This window comes from Aquarana catesbeiana, linkage group LG03, assembly GCF_042186555.1.
Source record: "Aquarana catesbeiana isolate 2022-GZ linkage group LG03, ASM4218655v1, whole genome shotgun sequence".
NCBI lineage: Eukaryota > Metazoa > Chordata > Amphibia > Anura > Ranidae > Aquarana > Aquarana catesbeiana.
Window position 1 is genome coordinate 567,934,765 of NC_133326.1, and position 24,540 is coordinate 567,959,304.

At 44.0% G+C, this 24,540-nt stretch overlaps 1 protein-coding gene across 1 annotated transcript; it reads left to right on the forward strand.

Annotated features, from left to right (window-relative positions):
* The first annotated feature begins 11,498 nt into the window (after nt 1-11,498).
* LOC141132889 (hemagglutinin/amebocyte aggregation factor-like) lies at nt 11,499-23,732 on the forward strand. The gene is made up of 4 exons (XM_073621841.1): nt 11,499-11,587; nt 12,494-12,682; nt 18,704-18,856; nt 23,477-23,732. The coding sequence occupies exons 1-4, from the start codon at nt 11,514-11,516 to the stop codon at nt 23,517-23,519; spliced, it is 459 nt and encodes a 152-aa protein (XP_073477942.1). The 5' UTR covers nt 11,499-11,513; the 3' UTR covers nt 23,520-23,732.
* The last annotated feature ends 808 nt before the right edge of the window (nt 23,733-24,540 follow it).

The following is a 24,540-nucleotide window of genomic DNA, read 5'->3' on the forward strand; positions in this document are numbered from 1 at the left end:
TCCCATATTTTTTCACACAGTTAGGAGGGAGAATGAGAACCTTCTGCTGCTGAAAAGGTACTGTTTTAATCAAGCTAAATCATATAATATTATGCTATATGATATAACATAATTTTGCTATTTATCTATTTTACTGTGAAATTACTGTAGTTTTTAAATTATTGAAGTTATAACTTTAGTAATTTTGTCCATTAAGCCACCGGTTTAAATACAGATTTTGAAAATACAGTAAATTACCTTAAAAACAATATATAATAATTATTTGTAAATTTCTTATGGTAATAACCACTTGCCACCCAGGCCAATTCTGACACCAATTTTTCAAATGCGTTTTTTTTTGGAAAGAAACTTGCATGAATAAAGAAAAAAAAAAAATAGTAAACGCTAAAGTCCATTTTTTTTTTTTTTTTTGTATACTATGAAAGATGATGTTGTGCCAAGTAAATCAGGGCTGTCTTTAATATTGATTGGATCCTGGGCAAACAGTTTCCAGGGGCCCCCCTGGCCCAACACCACCACCCCCCGGCCCCCACTATGCAATTTCTCTCTCCACCTTGCTCTGAGACCTACAATAAATAGCAGGTAGACTCAAAATCTGTTTACTGCAGCAGATCAGATTGCAATTGGTTGTCAGAGGTTACAGCATATCATTACCACTTACTGACTGACTAACTGCTAGAGGTTACTGCACATTATTACTGCTCACTGATTGATCGATAGAGGTTACTGCACATTCTTGCTGCACATTGATTGGTTGATAGAGGTTACTGCACATCATTACTGCTCATTTCTTGGTTGCTAGTGGTTACAGCAGATTATTACTGCTCACTGATTGGTTGCTAGAGGTTACTGCACAGCCTTACTGCTCTCTGATTGGTTGCTTCATTATAGATAGATTATGCTACAAATGCAAAGCAGTCCTAATGCCAGATTAAAAGTGTTGTTTTGCATTGCAGCAGAATTTGGGCAGAAAAGATGGGGTTAATGAAGCTGACCAAAATTACATTCAAAAACAGTACTGTCAATGATCATAGCAAGCAGAGATCAGTAATCGTTTAGCTGCTAAAGAAGTGAAAGTTCAACTCAGCAGGCCAAGGCAAATGAGCAAATTCAGTTTGTAAATCACACAACATACCAGCTGCCCGGTTATCCATGGCAACCAGTGTTATATATACGGGCTGGTAATGTTGTTAAAAAGCAGAGAGGTAAAGAAGAAGAGCAGTAACAGATTAACAGCTTAAACAGTCATGCTCATGTTCTCATTCTAGATCGTAACTCTCACTGCCCACCGGCTTTTCTCATCCATGCTGCCTTAGGATTGTCAATGCCTCCTCGCTGCTATCCTCTCTCACTCCCAGTCCGACCCCTGCCACTGCTCATTTGTGTGTCTCTCCACTCGGCCAGTTCTGCTGCCAGGCAAGGACATCGCCGCTTACTGTTTCACTTTCCCTGCAGCTGCACTATGTGACAGGGAGCAATTATGAGTATGTTGGGCCCCTCAACAATGACGGGGCCCTGGGCAGGTGCCCTGTTTGACCCGTCTTAAAGACGGCCCTGGAGTAAATAGATACCTAACATGTATCTCTTTAAAATTGCGCACACTTGTGGAATGGCGCCAAACTTCAGTACTTAAAAATCTCCATAGGCGACAAATTTTTTTACAGGTTACATGTTTAGAGTTACAGAGGAGGTCTAGTGCTAGCATTATTGCTCTCACTCTAACCTTCGCGGCTTATATAACCTGTGTGTATCTGGCCTCACCAGCCACTGACCTCACCACACGTCCCTTAATGGATCACAATGGATTCATTAACACATGGGGACTTTTAGGTTTATGGTATTAATTGTTTAGATTTTATGTTTAATCATATACAATATGTTATAGCGCTGCAAGTTTTTTTTACACAATTAGTGGAAGTTTAGTATCACAATTTTTTGTTTACTTGCATGTTTTCACCTAAGCGCAGTGATTTTTAATTTTTTTAATGTTTTAAAAGCCCCTACAGGTTTAGAGTTAGCCCTGAATAATTGTCCTAGAATAATTGCTGTCACACTTGTGTTTTCAGAAGTGCCCCGACGGGTGTGTTTACTTTTGAACATGCTTGTTTGTGAGAGCAGGGCAGGCTCCTTTGTCCCCTTTGTGAAAAAATGTCTTTGTGACAGGCTCTCTTTAATGAGACATTAGGGGATTTTTAGACCCCTGATGTCCCAACTGCCCTAAATTGAAGCCAATGGCTTCCTCCCTGGCCAGAGAAAGTGACACCAGAAACTGGAAGTGATGTAAGGGGAGATCAGAGAACCAATGTTTGGGGGGGGGTAGAATTAGGCACACTTCTGGGGGTCTGGTATACAGCCTTCCCATCCTTTTAATGAGAAAGCCAACAGTCAGTTTGAAAGATGAACACTCCTGGCAGTGTAGAGTTAAAAGTGATACTAAAGGTAACATTAAAAAAAAAAAAAAAGTTATACTTACCTGCTCTTTGTAATGATATTGCACAGAGTGGTCCCTTACCTCCTCTTTGGTGGTCCCCCACAGGCACTGTCATGGGTGTCCCTTTCAAAATATGGAATTCCTTCAAATAACATGCTTAGGGGATGCCTTAAAGCCCTAGTTCACACCTATGCAGGTTGCAGTTTGCAGCATTTTGTGTTTTTCAATACACGCTTTTGATCCATTGAAGTCTATGGAACCAAAAACCAGAAAAAAGTCCCTGGCCCTTTCCATAAAATGCACAAATGTGAACTACACCCATAGGGAACCGTGTTAAATGGACTAATATGTTTCTGCAAAACTGAAACTGCAATAAAAAACGCATATGTGTGAACCAGGCCTAATGCCTGGTTCACATCTACAGAAATGCATTGGCTATTTTTGTATAACTTTTTATGCCAACATACCAACTATCACCCTGACCCTGTGAACGCTCCAACCCACCTGGCACTCTGGGTTCAGACATCTTTTTTCCCAGGCACCTTTAAATGACACTCAACACAAGTCAAATATATATATTATCTTCACTTTTACTAAAGCACAGTTTTGTGTGTGTGTGTCATATATATATATATATATATATATATATATATATATATATATATATATATATATATATATGGGCAATTGATCAACTGAGTTCTGGATAAATGCCAAACTCAGAGGAATGAAAGAAGACAGCTTACCGTATTTATCGGCGTATAACACGCACTTTTTTCCCCTTAAAATCAGGGGAAAATCGCGGGTGCGTGTTAAACGCCGATCCCCTGCGATCCTGACCTGTCAGAATTAAAAAAATCGCTGACCGCGATTTGAAAATGGCGCCGCCGGCGCCGAAATACACAGTGCCGGTCCTCGGCTCTTCTCGGCGGCTTTCGGTTTCACTCGAGCGCCGCCCGAACCTAGCCGAGTATACTTGGCTAGTTTCGGATAGCTCCGCTCACCGTCCGAGTGGAACCGAAAGTAAACGAGAGCCGCCGAGAAGAGCCGAGGACCGGCTCTGTGTATTTCGGCGCCGGCGGCGCCATTTTCAAATCGCGGTCGGCGATTTTGAAGCTCACAGGCTTCAGCAAGGCTGGACTGGGGCAAGGCTGGACTGGGGCAAGGCTGGACTGGACACTGGGGAAGGCTGCACTGACATGGCTGCACTGACATGGCTGCACTGACATGGCTGCACTAGCAAGGCTGCACTAGCATGGCTGCACTGACATGGCTGCACTAGCAAGGCTGCACTGACATGGCTGCACTGGCAAGGCTGCACTGGCATGGCTGCACTGGCAAGGCTGCACTGGCATGGCTGCACTGACAAGGCTGCACTGGGCAAGGCTGGACTGGGGCAAGGCTGCACTGAGAAGGCTGCAATGATGGGCATTTAAATGTAAGTTTTTTTCCCTTCAACTTCCCTCCTAAAAGTTTTTTTTCCTTAAAATTCCCTCCTAAATTGAGGTGCGTGTTATACGCCGGTGCGTGTTATACGCCGTTGCGTGTTATACGCCGATAAATACGGTAATTACAATTCAACATTACAAAAGCACAATATACATATATGTACTGAGGAATACCAACTAGAGAGTAAACTGGAAGGATTATAAAGAATCCACTATTTATTGCAATGAGTTACCACAATAAAGGGGAATCCCAGGCCAGCCTATTAAACCTTTATATCCTAATGAGAGACCAGACAGAATAGGAGCAGGATATAGGGCCCTTTAACCAATAACAAGAGCAATGTCCAGAATTCAGGCCCGCAAGTCTTCACCAGCAGTGGAGCTCATTAGATTATATCCACATATGGCACAGTGATTTGATGAGGAGCAAGAAAGCTTAAACAGGCTAGTGATATTCATTGAAGTAGTTTAGGGTAAGGATGTCTATGTACAGTGTATTATGTAATGCAGTAAAGTGTTTCCATGGGCAAGGTGTCTGTTCAAGCAAGATAACCAGATAAGGATTGCAACCGCTAGGCAACTCCCTCCTCACCAATGACAAGACCGGATAGAAGCCTCTGGAACAGCGACCCTGGATGGGATGTCCTTGGGAAAGACTAACAGCGATGACCCACCAGCTGCAGCATACAGGCGGTCGTTGGGTCTTTCTGATGAGTTGATGCCGCGTGGATGTCTGACGAACAGCAAGCAGAGTTGTGTCCTCCAAGGCCGGGTTGGAGTTACTCGATCAACGCGTGGTAGGCCAAAGCCCTCTCTCTTAGCAGCAGAGAGGTGTGCACTTGGTAAGGCCCAGAAAGAAGCAACCGCGGGGCTGCTGATTCACTGACCCTTTTCGTAGTTCCTCCCAGAGGTCCCCTCGTGTTGTGCAGGGGTATCTGGAATGTGCAGTCCGGGGGTATTATCACAACATCCAAATGGCTGATCCAAAACTACACAGTCCTCCCTGTTTGGCTCACAGATATGATGACAGTTACTGGAGCCCAGCACTAGAGGGACATTGGAATGGATAGATAATGACGGGGGTAGTCTGTATAACTGGTAATTGCAGTCAGCTGTCGCTACACTACTGTTGCTCATCAAGGGAAGCCTTGGGGTATTGGAGCTGCCTTTATCACAGGCAAAGTTTCACACTGAATTACTGCACAGATCTGTAAGAAACCGTTCAGGGTGCCCATGCTGACCTGTGTCCACAGCCAAATGCTACTATAATAGGCACATGAGCACTAGAACTGGAACACAAAGCAATGGAAGAAGGTGGCCTGGTCTGATGAATTCAATAATGTTTTGAGGAACACAATGATTTCAAGGTGTCGACTTGACCTCCAAATTCTCCAGATCTCAATCCAATCCAGCATCTTGGGTATGTGCTGAAAAAACAAGTCTGATCCAAAGAGGCCTCACCTCACAGCAGAAATTAAAGGATCTTCTACTGATAGCTTGGTGCCAGATAGCCCAGCATACCTTCAGAGGTCTAGTGAAGTCCATGCAGAGGCAGAGGTAGAACCTTAAGAGCCCCCATGCAAGAAACCATGAAGGGCCCCCCTAACCCCAGTGGAACACTTTCACATGTTCTACAGCGGGCCCCTTTCCTGCCGTCTTGGAGCCCCCCCGCGATGGCAGAATGCCAGGGCCGGTCACAAGTGCCACCTTTATGACCCTGGTAGTTCCCACACTGGCGCAGGTCCTAATTTGACAGGCATGTGGGTGCCCCAAACACAGACACTGTGTATTCAGGGCCACTCACCTGTATCCTCACACCTGTCAAATTAGGACATGAGGCTGTGTTTGTACAGCCGCTGCATCCCATAGACTAACATGCAGCTCCAGCTGCACAAACTGCTCATTCATGGGCCAGAGAACCTGTGTAAATGAGCCCTTAATTTTTTTAATTATTTTTTTACAATTTTAACTATTTTAAAATTGGCAAAATTTCAGGGGTCTAATTAGACCCCTGAAGTCTCAATTTTGAGACAGAAAAAGGGATGGAGGAAAGACATTCCCCAGTTTCTTTCGGCAGTCTCAGCTGCACAGAATGAATGAACAAGAAGAACTCTGCACAGCCTTCCTGTTCATTCATAAACTGAAGTATAGTAAACAGGGTTTACTGTGCTCATTAGCAAAAGGGAGGGGCTGGTTGTGACAGACCGCCTGGCACCCAGCCTGGGTGCCTCCACCAAGATACATCTTCCTCCCCTCTGGAACAACAAATCATGTTTTTTTGTTTTGTTTTTTTTAAAAAAACCAGTGGAGTGCAAAACACACCCAAAAACTTCCACCTTGTGCCAAAAAAAGTGAACGCACATAAAGAGTGACACACAAAAACGTGAAACGGTTGTTACACTGATCCTCCACTAGGGAAGGACCTTACCTTGATTCCCCGGGGCGTTAGGCTTCAGACGGGGACTGAGGTACTTCACATGGGACAATCTGGCCGAAACCAGACGGACCCCTTTGGAAGGTCTGCCGAAACAGACCCACCCAAGTACTAGGTGGGACTCCCCCAAAGGGAGACCCCATGAGAGAGGGCGAACCAAGCCAGAAGGCCTATGTCCACCCCCTCCCAAGACTTTCAGAGTAAGCCTGAGGACCCACACCCTATTCATCACACTGTGACAACGTGCAACATCAACCAAAAAAGACAAAAATAGTGACAAACACGGGGATAAATAAAAAGAAAGTGGGGAGAAGGAAGTGGGAGAGAGTGAAACGTGACCATTGTGTAATACAATGGCTGGCCCTCCGGCCAGGAATAAAAATTTCACCTCGGCACTAGAGGCAGGTGCGAGAAACGTGTGTTGTGGTGAAGTGACCATGGTGCCATAAATCAAGTGCCTAAACACTGTGACTGTATGGCACCCCTGAACTGCCACTTCAGGGGCACATTCACCACTGGCTTTTCATGCAACCCAGACCACAGCAGCCCCCACCCCAGCCAGGAAGGCCTGAAGTTCTGGAAGCTTGGTGAGAGCCCTTTACCATCAGGCCTCACCGTCGCTCCCATCCCTCCTACCTAATTACATTCGGGAAATACTAACTGCTCCCCCGGTGGGAAAGAGGAGCCAGTGTTCTCTCCCAAAAAACTGATCAGAGCTAGAGCTACCCCAATCTAGGCCAGAAGGCCAGGGACCTGACCCTCTGGCCAGACCCAATGGTTCTCCATCCCCATCAGAAGGCTTCCCTTTCGGCTACGAACTGCTCCAGGTTACCTTTACACCAGCAGGTTTTGCATAGCCTCCGCCATCCCTGATACCACCTCGCCGTAGATCAGGGACAGAAGCACGCGCCACCTCCTGGCAACTGATAAGAACAGATACTACACTTGATCTTAGCTAAAAACCTTGAGAAGCAAGGACTCAGGTATTATAGCTGAGAATTAGCTTAGGTGCAAACTGAAATTGACTTTATTGTAAATTCACACAGAATATATATCACACAATATCGGGTAAGAGCTTGATCACCTTATACTAAATAATGCAAACCATAAACAGCAATCTAATCAACAATACATCTAATAAACAGTAAACATAAACAGTAATCTAGTTCAACAGTAAGCTAATTAACAAGCCTAGGTGACTCAGATCATTGCCCACCTAGACAGTTCGGCACCAGCCCCACAGATACACAAAGTACATTACACATGCTGTTTGGCTTTTACTGGTTTAATCTGTCCACTACAAAAGTAATCATAAGACAAAACTCATACAATGTTCCAGCAGTCTTAAAAAGTGGAATCAATTTATCTTCATAAATTTTTTGAAGGATATTGTTAAGTATTTCTGTCCCAAGTGGAGAATCTTCTCCAACTCAGTCTGCAGGGGGGCGACCATATTTCCTCTGACCATTCACTTGTACATACCAGTAATATTACACCGTTCCATCCACTCCAAAAGTAAAGCTTTATTGTCATTCTGAGAATCAATCCAAGCCTCGCTCTGTATTCATCACGTTGTCCATCATTAGAGAATGATCTGCTCTTTCGATGAAATCAGAGATGAAACTGAGCTGTTTTCCATGCTTTGACTGGGAGAAACAGAAACAAATCCCTGGTCTCCTCCAAGGGCCATAATCAGAGAGTAGAAGGCTAGCCCCTAGTCCCCTCCAAAAGCCCCTGTCCTGGTTGTGTTTGTCACATCAGTAAATTACATATTTATCAGACTCTTCCCCACTTTCCATCCTGAAAAAATCCCCAGCAGCAGCTGGTGGGAGAGAGAAGGGGTGAACGGTGTGGTGGGGGGCAATTAGAGGAACTGATCCCCTGAATGCAACAGCTGAAAGGAGGGGGAGGAGGAGAAGCTGGCTTTCGGCTGCTACATACAGGGGATTGGTTCCTCTAATTGCCTCCCGCCACGTAACCTAATGTGACAGGGAGACTGCACGGACCCCCAATCCACACAGCGCATTAGCCCGAACATACAGTGTTATTCAAAAAGATGGAGCAGATTTCAACTTTTTATTTCAAACGAACTGTAAGGGATAGGAGCACATTCCGTACATTACTGGATAGAGGAAAGTTCAAAGTTAAAAGCCCACCTAGAAGTTCCATTCAATGCCACACAGTGGTGCTGTTTCTTGCTTATAGGAAAATGGCGACGCCACAAGAGAAATTATTTTGTGTGCTGCAGTTTGCAAAGTGTGAGTCTATTGTTCAAGTACATGACTATTGCCATCGGTTCAACAAACAGCCACCTCGTCATTAGCAAATTTACGATTGGCTCATAAAATTTGTTGAAGATGGTTGCATATGCAAACGAAAAAGCACTGGTCATTCTTGCATGTCAGGTGAAAATGTTGAGCGTATCTGAGGTGCGTTTGAAGAGAGCCCTAGGAAATCCATAACACAGGCAAACGTTAAACTTGGAATTCTTCAAACAGTGGTATAGCATGTTCCTAAAAACGTCTGCATATGAAGCCATACAAGTTGCAGTTACTGCAGCTATTGCATCTTGGTGACCATAGCAGAGGGTTCAAATTTTACACTGCAATTCTGCAGGATATGGAAGAGGACAATTTTTCTGAACGACTCATTTTTTTGGATGAATCAACATTTCATCTATCTGGTAAGGTTAATCGCTTTAGTGTTAGAATTTGGGTAAAGATCCTTGCATTGTCGTCGAACTTGAGAGACTCACCGAAGGGGGGTACATAAAATAAAAGTGTTTGTCCCACCTATGCCCGCTACTTTTCAAGATCTGAGACATTGAAATGTTGAAGTTGTCATTTCAATTACACTAGTTTCCATTTGATTCATGTGTGGCAAGAAACGCTCTACCGTTTTGATGTTTGTTGCGCAAACCATGGTGCTCATTTTGAGTGCATACAATCTCAAGGACCATAAAGTTTTGTACCTTCCTCTATCCAGTGATGTATGTATGTGCTTCTATCCCTTATGCTGCATACACACGAGCGGATTTTTCGACCGGACTGGTCCGACAGACTGAGTCTGGCGGACAATTCGACCATGTGTGGGCTTCATCGGACCTGCAGCGGACTTTTTCAGTCGAAAATCTGACGGACTTTAGATTTGGAACATGTTTCAAATCTTTATGTCAGAACTCCGCCGGACCCAGTTTTTAGCGAAAAGTCCGCTTGTCTGTATGCTAGTCCGATGGACGAAAACCGACGCTAGGGCAGCTATTGGCTACTGGCTATCAACTTCCTTATCTTAGTCTGGTCGTTAGTTATCACATATGAATCCATTGGACTTTGGTGTGATCGTGTTTAGGCAAGTCCGTTTGTTCGGAAAGTCCGTCGGAAGTCCGCCGAAAGTCCGTCAGATAGACCATCGGACCAGTCCGGTCGAAAAGTCAGCTCGTGTGTACACGGCATTACAGTTTGTTTGAAATAATCTGCTCAATCTTTTTATATAACTCTATAAATTTTCTGCTGTGATATAAAGGCTTTAAGGCCGCGTACACACGGGCATACTTTTTGACCGGACTGGTCCGACAGACTTTCCAGCGGACTTCCGATGGACTTTTTAACGAATGGACTTGCCTACACACGATCACACCAAAGTCCGACAGATTCGTACGTGATGACGTACACCGGACTAAAATAAGGAAGTTGATAGCCAGTAGCCAATAGCTGCCCTAGCGTAGTTTTTTGTCCGTCGGACTAGCATACAGACGAGCGGATTTCTGGGTCCGGCGGAGTTACGACGTAAAGATTTGAAGCATGTTCCAAATCTAAAGTCCGTCAGATTTGCGACTGGAAAAGTCAGCTGAAGGTCCTGTGAAGCCTACACACGATCGGATTGTCCACCGGATTTGGTCCGTCAGACAAGTCCGTTCGAAAAGTCTGACTGTGTGTACGCTGCATAACCTTCTAAAATTTCACAAAGATGTCACTTAGATCTCTTCTAACAGTTGTTTCATACATGCTCTTCAGAAGTGACACACTGAGTCGTTTTATATAAGGGCAACCATAGTTTTTTCATTTTTTGTTCATGTTAATAATTTGGAATCCTGGTTCTTTCCTTCAGAACGATGGGTTAATGATTATGACCAACCTCTCAATTATCAGTGCCCAAGCCGGCAGAGCATCAAGATGATCATCAGGTAAAAAAAAGTCTCTTATTGCAACATACAAGAATTGTCACGGAGGTTGAGTCCAATGTTTGATGATGGCAACTTTCTAAGGACTCATTCACGCAGGCGCTCAGCCCCGTATAGCATAAAGAGTGTGTTTTTCTTGCATTCTAGTAAATTAAAAAGCATTGGCTTCATATACTCACCAGCTCAGCCGAGTTTGACAGGTACACAGTAACTGGTGCACACACCCCAACACAGAGGGAGTTATTTACGAAAGGCAAATCCACTTTGCACTGAAAGTGCACTGAAAGTGCACTTGGAAGTGCAGTCACTCTAAATCTAAGGGGTAGATCTGAAATGAGTGGAAGCTCTGCTGATTTTATCATCCAGTCATGTGCAAGCTAAAATGCTGTTTTTTATTTTCCTTGCATGTCCCCCTGGGATCTACAGCAACTTTACTTCCAAGTGCACTTGCAGTGCAAAGTGGATTTGCCTTTCGTAAATACAGTAACCCCCAGAGTCTGTACTTTCAGGTTCATGCACCCATCCCTCTACAACTGTTAAACTCTGCTGTGCAGATGAGTTCATACACCCGATGCTTACTAATATAGCCCATCTGCAAATAGCTTTCTGCAAGTACAAAAATGCAAACACACAGCTCTTCACACTATAAGGGGCTGAGCAGCTTTGTAAATGAGCCCTTAGGGCTCATTTAGACATGTTTCAAAATGTAGCATTTTGACACTTTTTTTTTTTAAAGCAAAGAATGCCAATCAAAGCACCTCTCACTAAATAAAATGGTGAGTTTACAGTCCTGTTTACACCTTGCGTTTTCTTTGCTTCAAAAATGTTACCCCATATCACTTTCTTGGTGCGTCAAAGTGACAAAGCTCGCTCACAGCACCTGCAGCTTTTGAGGGGCTTTTATGCAGAGTTAGTTACGCTTTGTGTTGGAGGTATTGCAGGTATTATGACATATGTCAGTATGCACTGGGAAGCCAACAACTGACCTGGAAAGACGTCATCAGCAGTCACTTCCGGTTCATGTGTATATACAGTATTCTGGAAGTGTCTGGTGAAGACCTCACATCTGGTGTGCAGCGTGGAACAGCAGGAAGGTGAGTGGGTCTGAACTGGAGCATAGCAACTAACAGAGGGCACACGTGGTTTGCAACATGGGAAGGCTATAGTGGAAGGTAAGTGTGGGGACAAGAGAGAGAGAGCATTGAGCGGCGGAGGATGAAAAGAGCTGGGGGACTGGAGCAAGAGAGACTAGCAGATGTCACATGCGATGCACAGCGTGGGAGGTCAGTGGGGACCAAAGAGAGAGGAGGATCTGCAAACCAGAGGATTAGCTGGGCTGGGGTTACTACTGGGGGGGGGGGGGGGGTCAGCCAAGCTGGGCATTACTACTGTGCAGGGAACTAGCAAAGCGGGGGATAAGCCAAGCTGCAGGTTACTACTGAGCTGGGGATCAGCAAAGCTTGGGGTACGGAGTGGGGCATTAGCAGAGCTTGGGGTACTACTGAGTGGGGCATTAGCAGAGCTTGGGGTACTACTGAGCAGGGGGTCTGCTGAACGACGATACTAGTAAGCTGGGGATCTGCTGAATGAGGGTACCAATGAGCTAGGGATCTGCTGAACAGGGGTACTAATAAGCTGGGGTTCTGCGGAATGGGAGTACTACTGAGCCAGAGTTCGCCTGGGCCCCTTTAAAACAAATATAAAATCAACACTCACACACACAGCATATGCCATGCTTTATTAAAGCTTAAAAAGGCATCACAGAAGCATTAAAAAAGCATGTTGAAGCAGTGGGTGCTCTTAAGGTTTTGTTTTTGTATTTTTTTTCTTTTACAGATAATATTCTTCTGCTGCTTGAAGTCAAACATCTCCCTTGAAACTGGTACATATCCTCTCTAGACAGAGAACATGTGCTCCAACTAACCGTTTTTTATTTCTTGATACTATTTGTATACAGTATAAGGAAGGACCATACATTGACTTTCTGTTTCATCTCCTAGCTCGCATGACAATAAGCGTGAAGACCGTGTTTGGGATTTCAGCTGTCAGAACACTTTCAGCAATGCAACTTCTTGTTCCTGGACCGGATACATCAATGATTTTGACCTAGAGTTCAGTTACATCTGTCCATTCGGCTCTGTCATAAATGGCATGTACAGCTACCACGATAACACGAGAGAAGATAGAAGGTGAATCACACTAGTAATTAAGGATAATTATATTTTATCGTCATTCCAAAAACATGTTAGTATATATGAAAGGAACAAAATATGTTTTTTTGGTAAAAATGTACACAGAGTGCCACTTCTAACCCTAAATCCCTATCTCTACAGTAGCGGTATTGCCCAAAAAAGTGTACAATATAGTGAAATGTGTATATAAAGTGATACTGTATTCAGAAGGTGTCTAAAGTGACATAAATTATCTATAAATATTCATAAAAACAATTTGGCACAATTGTTTGTAGTAAATAGAGCACAAGGGTGTGAAGACGTTTTTCTGATTTTTACTTTTTTTTTTAATATATATAATCTTTATTCTGATCTTTACTTTTAACACATTTATCTCCTTGCACAAGAACTATAATTTTTTAATCAGGTACAGACTTCAGTACCAAGGGTAGCATACTTGTAGGTGGTATGCAGTGCGGTAGGATAGAATAACATACTCAGTCCCAGTGAAGAACTTGTATTGAAATAATGCAGAAACAGTTCACAAATAACCCAACAAGGAAGTGTAGCCCAACAAGGAACATTTACAGTTCCAACAGAGTATAGAGAGCAGAGTGCAGCCGGACTGTCACGTCTGTAGAGAGGGGAAGAATGCAGCCTGGTCATCTTGTGCCCAATAGGCAGGTGTCAAGAGAAGTTGCGAGTCCTACGCTTTCCCTCTTCATCAGAAACCTTTCCCTGCTGTTAGTACTGTCACTATCAGGTGGGGTACCTGTCTGTACTCTACCAACTCACAAATGCACGACAAACCTAGGAGCTAGGGCCTTAGGCTCTGCCTGACCCAAGATGGCTGCCAGAGTCACATGGGACCAATTGGATGTGACCCAGGAAACCATAGAGAAACTGACTTCCTCCTGACTTCCTTTCCAACTGCAGTCCAGCTGCAGAAGAGCACCACCTGCAGTGGAGAAAGTGTACTGCACCTGCCTACACACTTCAATGTTTTCAAAAAGTAAAGTCCTTGATAGGCCTTGTACACTATGCTGGTAGCATAGGTTATTAGAGATGTACAACCCCAGATATTTAAAGAAAAAGATTATCTCAACAGCTGCACCCCTAATATAGAGAGAAGGGAGAGTGGTGCCGTTCTCCCTAAGGTCCAACAACAATCATCTCTTTTGTATATTTTATATTTTGTATATTTTATGTTAATGAAGAAATTGTTAACTTTGCACCTGACTTCCAAATTCTACACTTCCTGCCTGTACACGTACTTCCTGCCTGTACTACTGCTGTAACATCTGCAAATTTCATTAAACTTCTCAGATACTTGGTAGCAAATGGGGGATAACTGTGTGTACAGTAAGGGGCGCAAGATGCATCCCTGGAGAAGCAGATATTGAGGATGATGGAAGAGGATGAAACATGAATTCTAATAGACTGTGGCCTATTTGTTAAAAAGTCTAGTACTCAGTTGCACAAAAATTCAGCCTATTCTTAGTAGTGTCTGTTTATCGAACAGATTTAGTAACAGTATTTAAGGCAGCTCTAAAATTAAAAAAAAAAAAAAAAAAAATCTAAAATAAGAGTCTTTATCCTTTACGTATATTGATGGGGTTCCACTCCGAAGTCTATAGTCTTCTTGATATCTGCCACATCCAGCCTTTAAAAGCACTTGATAATTATTGGGGTTAGTGCTGGGCATTGGTAATTCAGACTTAAAGCGTTTGTTAAACCAAAAAAAAAAAATGGATCTTGCTCCTTTAAATCATGTTATATGACACAGTGCTTGTCCTGAGTCATTTAGCCCCCTGTAACACCTAAAAAAACCTGTCTGATCCTGCCAGTTTCTCCCCACCCCTCTGTAAACTGACCACGGTGTATCATCGCTGCTGAGACCAGAGACCGTGGTCAATTTACATGCCTCCGTCATCAGCAGCCTGCTATCTGCTCTTCTCTCTGCTCCTGTGTCCTCCTCCCCCCTCCCCTCTCTGTCTGTGTGTGAGCCGCCCCTCCCCCCTCCTGCTGTTCTCATAACACTAACCTGTATACACCATCAGCACTGCCTCCTATTGCAGTGTCCCCCTCTGTGAATGATTTATAAATATAAATGCTGTAAGTACCTCATTTAAGACTCGAGATTGCGGGGCATGGCTTGCGGCTGATGGAGTAGGCAGCGTGGTGTGCTAGCTCCGCCAAGAATCTGGGCTTTTCTCCTGTTATTGCCATCCTGATACACCAGTTTTACTCCTAACCTGCTCTGGAGGGATCCCTTCATCATTCCCGGACCAGTGGTGCTGCAGAATCGGCAATCCAGCGGCGTACATGTCCCGCAAGGGGGGAAAAGACTCTCTGCCTGCAGCAGAGCATGGTGGGCAAGATGGCACCCGGGCCCAATGCTCAGCTAAGGAGGAGGCCATGAAGCTGTTCGGCAAATCTCTGGGAAAGGACACCCTGCCCAAAACGCCATCCCTCCTCCTGGAATCTGCTGACCAGGAACCCCTGCTAGAGGACCCGGAGACTGCATGGCCAGAAGACTCAGAGCTTGCCACATCATGGGACGCAGTGAGTACTCCAGCCCCTGCTAACACAGCCAAGGCTCTAGAAGGCCAGGAGCTGCATGTCTCTGAACCGACCCTTAGAGACATTTTTACAGCAGTCACCTCCTGTAACATGTCTATTACTACCCTGACTACTGAGATTAAAGGGATAAAACTGGAGCTGAATCTAGTTACACAAGATATGCACAAACTGCGCAACCGTACTGCAGCCCTGGAGGACATAGTGAGCAATGTGGAGGATAATGTGCCACTGTAGAGAGAAGTTTGCCATATGCAATTGGTTATCACAGGCCACTCAGCCCATTTGGAAGACATGGAGAACAGGCAGAGATGCAAAAATGTCCATGCGGTGGGCATATATCAGAGAAGACAGAGGGGAATATCCTGTGACGTTTATGGAAAACTGGCTCCTTAACACATTTGGCAAGGACTCCTTCTCCCCCATGTTTGCTGTGGAAAGGGCTCATAGAGTCCCACCCAGGCCGCCTAAACCTGGAGATCCTCCTAGGCCATTCCTATTCAAATTGCTTAATTTCAAGGATCGGGATGCCATACTATATCAGGCCAGAACCAGAGGTGCCCTCGTGAAGATGGATAATGTACGCATATCATTCTACCCTGATTTCTCTGTTGACCTACAGCGTTGCAGGGCCAAGTTTACTGCAGTGAAGAAGCGTCTCCACAGATATGATGTCACCTATGCTATGTTGTATCCTGCCAAGCTTAGAAATACATCGAATTGCGAGACACAATTTTTTGATAATCCTGCTAATGCGTCCAACTGGCTGGATCGTATGGAGCACACCCTTAAAAAAGCACCAGCACCCTAATTGTGTTTTATTTTCTACTACCGCTGAGTGAGAATACCTTAGAAGAAGATTTGAGCATGTTGCTCTAATTTTTTCAGTCTTTCCTTTAAGGTAGAGGGGAATACATAAGTTGTTTGCACTACATTTTACCAATAACTTGGATTTGCAAGTCCCTTTGAATCAGAGTTGAACTGAGACATTGGGGCCCCCCTAACATCGTCCTGCGTGGACATGTACTATGTTACCTGGCTTCTTAAGGATGCAAAGGCCTTTTTTCCTTTTTTTCTTGGTTACCTACTGTTTTTCTTTTCTTTACCAACACTGACACCTGCTGGTTGCAGGGTGGACATTCTGCTTTTTTGTGTTTGTCCAACTGAAATTGGCTTTTCTTTTTTTTTGGCAGACAATGTCACCTAATCACCTGGACTTTATCTGGGGAATCCTTTTGCTCACAGCTACTAAGTGGAGATGTGCAGAGTCCCCTGATGACTTTCTGCACCTGGAACTCTCCCTACAAGTTACTTACCATTCTGTTGTCCTATGTCTAATGTGTGTTCTTTGATTTCGTGGAATGTGAGGGGGCTGGGTAATGGAGTGAAACAGGTGGCATTTTTTTCTACAGGGAAGGCCCACAAACCTGCTGTGGTGTGCTTACAGGAAACACACTTACGAGCTAACTCCCTATCTACACTTAAGCACCATAGTTATCCAACCCAGTTCCACTCTACTCACACAGCCTTCTCATTTCGCATACTGTCTCCTTTCAGTTGCTGCACTCCCTGGTTGATGATCAGGGATGGCACATATTTTTATTATGCAAGCTAGCAAGGTTGACATGTATTATTGCAAACATCTATGTCCCTCCACCCTTCCCCTTTGACAGCCTGAAATGTCACAGTGGCTGCGTTTGATGGGCACAGTGGCTACGTTTGATGGGCATAGTGGCTGCGTTTGATGGCACAGTGGCGGCAATTGATGGGCACAGCAGCTGCATTTTACGGGCACAGCAGCTGCATTTTACGGGCACAGTGGCTGCAATTGATGGATTTTTTTTCAGTTTGTTTGCGCCCCCCCAAAAATTTTGAGCACCAGCCGCCACTGGTTGCCAACGTAGACACTCTAATCTGAAGTTGGAGGATTCCACGTTCTTGAAGTCCATATACACTGACCCTGAGAAAAAGAGTATCATCTCTAGAATTTATACCCATCTACTATCACATATATAAGCCTCTGACCTTTTACCCTGCAAGGCGGGATGGGAGAGATATCGGTCCCATTGATGGTGAACAATGGAATCAGATTCTTGGAGTGGGACCATTGGTGTCAATATCCACGGCGCAGAGGCTGTCACACCTGTTTATAATGCTCCGAGTTTATCGTACACCTGTACAGCTACATAAATGGGGTAGCCGAGAGAATTTCATATGTCCAAAATGTCAGGCTCACCCGGTTGACCTCATCCACGTGCTCTGGAGATGCCCCAAATTGGTGCGATATTGAAGCAGAATTGTCACCAAAATCAACAATGTATACCAGGTTCAGTTGGCGGTGAACCCGTTGATGTCTCACTGGGGAACTGTACCCCCCTCTGGTGTATATCACTCTCACAAGGCTCTTATACTTAGCTAGGAAGCTGATTACCCGACTTTGGCTTTTGGCACAGGTCCCCACAGAGGCACAGTGGATCCAAATGGTTAATACTATCCTTATCCAAGAGAAAAAAAACACCTATTATCACAGGAAATCGCCTAAAAAAAATTATAAACATCTGGCAGAGTTGGTTGAACTCGCCAGATGTGGCACCACCGCAGCTGGCTCTAGACAGGTTACTAATGGGCTAGATGGTTTTCTGCATTAAACTTTAAGTGACCGTATGAGACTATAGGTGGCCTGTCGGAGGGGATTTGCTTTATGCGATACTTGACATTAGTGTGATGATCATACACAGAGGGGGATACTACAATAGGAGGCAGTGCTAATGGTGTATACAGGTTAGAGTGGCTTAACAACCACTTTAGGGCTTCATGTACATTAGCAGCTCCTAAACTTGAGTTTAGGAGCTATTGGCATTTTTTTTGCCAAAGTTCCTAAACTCAACTCTATAAAAGCCTATGTGTCTATGTACACATAGGCTTTTAGGATCGTTTAGGAGCTGCTGAGGTTAGAGGAGGTTCAACCTCCACTAACCTCCCTCTCCTGAACGTGGAAGAAGTGCATTCAGGATAGGAACGTTTTGATTGCCAGCTGAAAAACATGCAAAATCGCGGTGCCATTTTGCAGCGTTTTGCGTTTTCCTGTGACCGGCGTTCAAAGTAGTTCAAGTGTAAATGAAGCCTAACACTGTTTTGCTCTTTGGGACAGGGACAATTGTATTAGTCTTAAGGCATGTAGGGACACCTGAGAAAGGAAGTTATTACTTTCCGCAGCGACCTCCTCACCTCTCTTCTGGCCGTCATTAAATGCTAACAGAAACAGTTTTCAGTAACAATTTCAATAACCATACTGTTATGAGGGTCATGGTGGTGGTATTTACAAAGACGGGCTCATCAACACAAAATTGATACCAAGTACTCTGTGTGGTTAACTTGGGTAAACTTCCTTGAACTTCTGCTCTTCCACATAATTCTTTTTACATGTCCCAGAACAATGGTAACATCTTTAATTTTTAGGTGGAAACTCTTTTGCTGCCAAGGAGAAGCACCAGTTACCCGTAACTGCAAATGGAGTGCTTACGTCAATGACTTTGATGCCTACTTGAGATGGGATGCGCCTCCCAATGCATACCTGACTGGCGCACACAGCTACCATGATAACAAAAGAGAGTATGTATTTTACTCAGCTTCTAATCATAATACAGTTCTTGCTAAGATGATGAACTCTACTAAAGAGAGCTATTGAGCATATACTGAGTGTACAGGCCCCTAGGAGGCTCTGGTTTGATATATTTGGAGATCCCTTGAGCAGTGGCAGATTGATATCCCACCTACAATGGCCACCAAAGTAAAGGAGGCAACGTCTCACTGACATCCACTATAAGCAGTCACGTTTACACTGATCTCCAATCTAATGTCGCGTACACACGATTGGGATTTTGGTCGGAAAAAGATATGATGGCTTTTCCGACCGTATTCCGCTCAAGCTTGCCTTAGATACACACGGTCACACAAAAGTTTGCTGAATTTTCGACCGTCAAGAACACGGTGACGTACAACACTACGACAAGCCGAGAAAATGAAAATCAAACCGAACAATTGAGTACGTGCTCTCAATCTTTTGCTGGCTGGAATTCGCCAGCAAAAGTCAGATGGAGCATACACACAGTCGCATTTTCCAACCAAAAGCTTTCATCGGTCTTTTGCTGGCCAAATTTCCGATCGTGTGTACGTGGCCAATGATTATCAATGGAACATCAACACCGACAGCTGGTTATAAGGCAAGTCCAGTAACGTGTGCATTATTCTTGGTAAGAGTCAAAAGACAAAGCAAACACAATTCAGAGGGTTCACTCCCCCTTCTTCAGGGATGAGAAACAAGACAGCACAAAATAATACAAGTCAGAATAACTAAAAGCTGTGTGCACAAAGCCCAGCTTCTGTGTTTACAAGTGACAGCGCCCTTCTCCCATCGGCTCCACACAGAGTGCACTGTGGGAAAAAAAAGATAATAGAGTCGGGGTGGATGCTGAATGGTGAAAGGTATGTGCAAATGTAGAAGATGGTTGAGCTTTGAAAGGGGGGGTTAAAATGAGGGCAGTGGAGAGAGGGGGTGTGTGAAGAGGTAAGGCCGGGGTGGAGGGGTGATGGTGTAGAGGTCAGAGCTGAGTAAGGGTACAAAAGTGAAATGTGTGTGGGGATGTAGAAGTAAGGAGCTGTGGAAGAGGATTAAACTCTGCACCCTGTGCGTAATGCACTCATGAGCCTTGAACTCCATGCGTAACACGCTCTTGAACTCTGCACCCTGTGCATGATGCCCTGAGGCGTCAGGGTGGAGAGTGACAAGGAGGGGGAGTCATTGGGGTGCGTCAATTCCTGTGCCTATTTCGGAGTTTATGTATTGTAACCCTAACCCCATAGCTGATCCCCGACCACTCACACCTACTTCTCACTCCAAAAGCTGTGCTTTTTCAAACTCCCGATCTTACAACTAGTGGATAATAGTCATTTAAAGTCCCAAAGTAAAGCTAAATAGGGGCACACAAAATATTTCATGATCCTGGTTAGTTGCAATAAAGACTTGAATATTCAGATTTCTACCTACGCCCAATGGTGATTTAGTTCTCTTCAAATAATAATCTGTATTGGTTAAGCTGAACTCCAGGCAAGGAGCTAAATACACCAAATATATACATATACAGAGCTGTCATTTCTGCCAAAGGATTTGTATTTGTCCAGTCCTGAGACTTACACAGTCCTGTCACACAGCACAGCCTTGTCTGGCAGGGCAGAAGATTTTTCTCTTCTGCAGTTTGGTAACACTTACAGCATAGCTCCCAACTGTCCCTGATTTCAAGAGATTATCCCTCATTTAGGACAAAGTCCCTCTGTCCCTCTTTCGTCCTCATTTGTCCCTCATTTTGGTCTGATCCATATAGCTGTATATAAAATGCACTATTTATCTCTCAAAAATTGTTTCACAGTGCTAAACTTTTTTTTTATCCAATTTCTAATTTGCTGAATTTGTAAATTCCAAAAGCCAGTATAAAGGAATAGTAGCAGTAAAAAAGCACTTGTGGGTTTAACTAATCATTTTTCTGTATAATTCTCCTTTTAACCGCTTCAGCCCCGGACCATTTGGCTGCCCAAAGACCAGAGCACTTTTTGCGATTCGGGACTGCGTCATTTTAACTGACAATTGCGCGGTTGTGCAACGTGGCTCCCAAACAAAATCGACGTCCTCTTTTCCCCACAAATAGAGCTTTCTTTTGGTGGTATTTGATCTCCTCTGCGGTTTTTATTATTTGTGCTATAAACAAAAAAAAAGAGCGTCAATTTTGAAAAAAACGCATTATTTTTTACTTTTTGCTATAATAAATATCCCCAAAAAATATATAAAAAAAATTATTTTCCTCAGTTTAGGCCAATACCTATTCTTCTACATATTTTTGGTAAAAAAATCGCAATAAGTGTATATTGATTTGTTTGCGCAAAAGTTCTAGCATCTACAAAATAGTAGATAATTTTATGGCATTTTTATTAATATTTTTTTTTTTTACTAGTAATGGTGGCGATCAGCAATTTTTATTGTGACTGCGACATTATGGCGGACACGTCGTACAATTTTGACACATTTTTGGGACCATTGACATTAATACAGCGATCAGTGCGATTAAAAATGCATTGATTACTGTAAAAATGTCACTGGCAGTGAAGGGGTTAACACTAGGGGGCAGTGAAGGGGTTAATGTCCTAGGAAGTGTTCTAACTGAAGGAGGATGCGGACTGTGTAGGGGAGATAACAGATCGTCTGTTCACACTCTGTATGAACAGAGTATTTGTCAGTTCTCCCCTCAGAGAACCGGAAGCTGTGTGCTTACACACACAGCTCCCAGTTCTCCGTGTGCCCCGAGCGATCGCGGGAGCCCGGTGGTGATCGAGACCGTCGGGCACTAGCATCGGCTCGGGGGGCGGCCTCCGGCGGCGCGCACGTGCCCCCTAGTGGCCACAGGGCGAAGCGACGTTACATAACGTCGCTTCACCCAGCAGTGCCATTTTGCCGCAGTACGACTGCGGCGGCTGGGCGGCTGGGCGGCATGTGGTTAAGGGGGGCGTGGAAGAGGGGGTGCCCTATGCCTTCATATATTTGCTAATAGGTGTCCCTCATTCCCATCTCAGAAAGTTGGGAGGTATGCTTACAGGCCTGTGACTGGACACTGCAAGGAAAAGGAACAGACTGATGATTTCTCTGTCACTTTGCTCTCTCCTCTTATCAGCATGCCCCTTGTTAACATATGATCATGGCAGCACAACTGGTTGGCTTCTTGTGCTGCTTCTACCTCTCCCAGGTTAATGAAAAAGAAAAAGTAGAGCTAGCCTAAAATGGGTAGAGGTGATACTCAGTCCCCAATAGTATGCACACAACAAAAAACAAAATTGCCCCTGGGACTTTTAAGGAGCACACCTCAAGTAAAATGTATAAATGATGTATTTAACAGACATTTAAAAACAACAATTAATACAGAAGAAAAAAAACATATTAAATATCAGCATGTAAATCAAATTTGCATTTTTGTCATAGACCTTTCCCTGAGATCTGAAAATGTCATGCAGATAATTGTCAGTAGTCTAGGATGGCTGTGCTAGGTCTCGACGCATTTCGCGAGAGGAGTCTCGCTTCTTCGGGAGAAGCACAAATAGATGTGATTAATGGAAGACTCCTGGCCTATTAGCTGGTATAGATGACTCTTTTTAATTATCAAAAAATGAATGAATATAAATAAGTGGGTATATTACCCTAAACTTATAAAGAAGATTTCAAAAAAAGAATGTCCATAAAAGTAAATGGATAAATGCATACACTGCCGGTCATGCCACAAAGCTACCGTGTTTCCCCGAAAATAAGCCCGGGTCTTATATTAATTTTGGCAATAAAAGACAGTAGGGCTTATTTTCGGGGTAGGTCTTACCATGTAATGTGATGTCTTCTCTCCCCCTCTCCTGTCAGGAATCCCCAGTGTGAACTGAGTTAAAATGCTTGTAAAATCCTATAATCCACTCTGTTACAGTAGTACATAATGTACAATGTGTGTGCTTCTGTAATAAAATTGTGCCATATACCTTTGTTATAGCTTCCGTGACCCGTCGAAACTCTCTTCCCCGCTCCGAACCCTGCGTGGGGGGGGGCGAGATCCCCCGCTGACAGCTGGGAGAAGAGGAGGAGAGCAGCGGGAGGTCAGCTTATATTACAGAAAAACTCACATTGTACATTATATAATACTGTAATAGTGTGGATTATAGGATTTTACAAGCATATTAAACTAGGGCTTATTTTCGGGGTAGGGCTTATATTGCAGCCGTCCTGGAAAATAACGCTAGGTCTTATTTTCGGGGTAGGTCTTATTTTCAGGGAAACGCGGTAGTCTTCCCCGGGAGCTGTGGAAGGGCGGGGAGATGGAAACCAGTGGGAAGCCACAAAAAACCCGGAACCGGAGTGGAAGATGTAAATTCCAGAATGCCCACACCCTGTGAGGGAGAAGCACAGACACAACAGTGACCGATACCTGGCAGGCTGCTTTCCCAGGTTAATCTCTAATAAACAGGGAATGCAAGATACCAGGTCAATTGTAGGTTGAAAACATGCATAGAATCATGTGTTAATAAATACAGCTTCCAAAGTCCTTTCCAAAGGGATTTCTAATAGAATTACTCTTCACTGATTCAACCACAAATTGGGGGAAGGGTAGCATTCACATTTTACATGTATTCATGATTGTATTGTGTTTTTAGGGACAGACGCTGGAAGTTCTATTCCTGTGAGAAGAGTGTTTGAGCCAAAGAAAATACTGTCCCAAATATGCCGGCACAACTTGAACCTTGCTCACAGATGTAATACCACCTCTAGCCTCCTGGTGGTGCAACAATTTCTTCTTATCGTGAAATAATCCCGGCGTGCTTCTGTGTTATATAATGTCATTTGAATTTTAAATATGATCACTATCTTACACTATCTTAATCACGATTCTTGCTTAAACCGTGTCATTAAAAGTTCCTAAAAGGTATCTGTGTACAATACGTGAAGGTGCTGGACTGATTTTTTTTACTTCGTACAAGCGAAGGAGGTCTAAGAGTCAACTGGTTATATCTCAGAGTGCTTTGAGTACTTCTTCCTCTTAAAGTAAATGTATTATTACAGTTTTGTGTCTTACCAAATACATCTAAATATTGCGCTGTACCTAAATAAATAAATAAAATGCTAAAAATAAATAAAATCGATTGTCCACATGCTAACACCTAAAGTGTAGACAATTGGGTTTGTTTATTTTTAGCACATTTATTTAACGGTACAGTGCAACAATATTTAGACATAAATTGTGCACTTGTTTTTTAGATCTTTTTGAGTGCTGCTGTGAACAATTACTGAGACTTTTTTTTTTTGAAGCACTAAGCGCAGGTGCTTAGGAGCCAGGAGAGGGGATTAGGGAGAGAATTTTGTGCTGGGGGGGGGGGAGATTTGTGCTCAGATGGTAAATTTGAAGGGTAAAGGATTTGTGCTAGGAGGGGTGATTTTTGTGGGGGGGAGAAGGAGGATTTGAGCTTAGAGGGGGGAGACAAAGATTTGTGCCGGGAGGAGGGGAAACTTTGATTACTGCTCCGTATTTTTTTTTTTGGGGGGGGGGGGGGGGTGATTTTTGCTGACACATGATGCTCTCATACGTTTTGGCGGGGGGCGCATTTTGGTATGTTTGCCCTTGACTCTAGATGACCTTGTCCCAGCACTGACTCATACATACGTGCATATGTGTTTACGCAGCATCTTGTTGGCAGCAATGATTTGGCAGCTGTGCAGCTGG

Bases quoted from the DNA above. Each gene is read 5' to 3' on its own strand.
- LOC141132889 (XM_073621841.1), top strand. From the start codon at position 11,514: ATGTGTATATACAGTATTCTGGAAGTGTCTGGTGAAGACCTCACATCT. The intron at 11,588-12,493 runs GTGAGTGGGTCT...TTCATCTCCTAG, and splicing joins CAGCGTGGAACAGCAGGAAG to CTCGCATGACAATAAGCGTG. The intron at 18,857-23,476 runs GTATGTATTTTA...TTGTGTTTTTAG, and splicing joins TACCATGATAACAAAAGAGA to GGACAGACGCTGGAAGTTCT.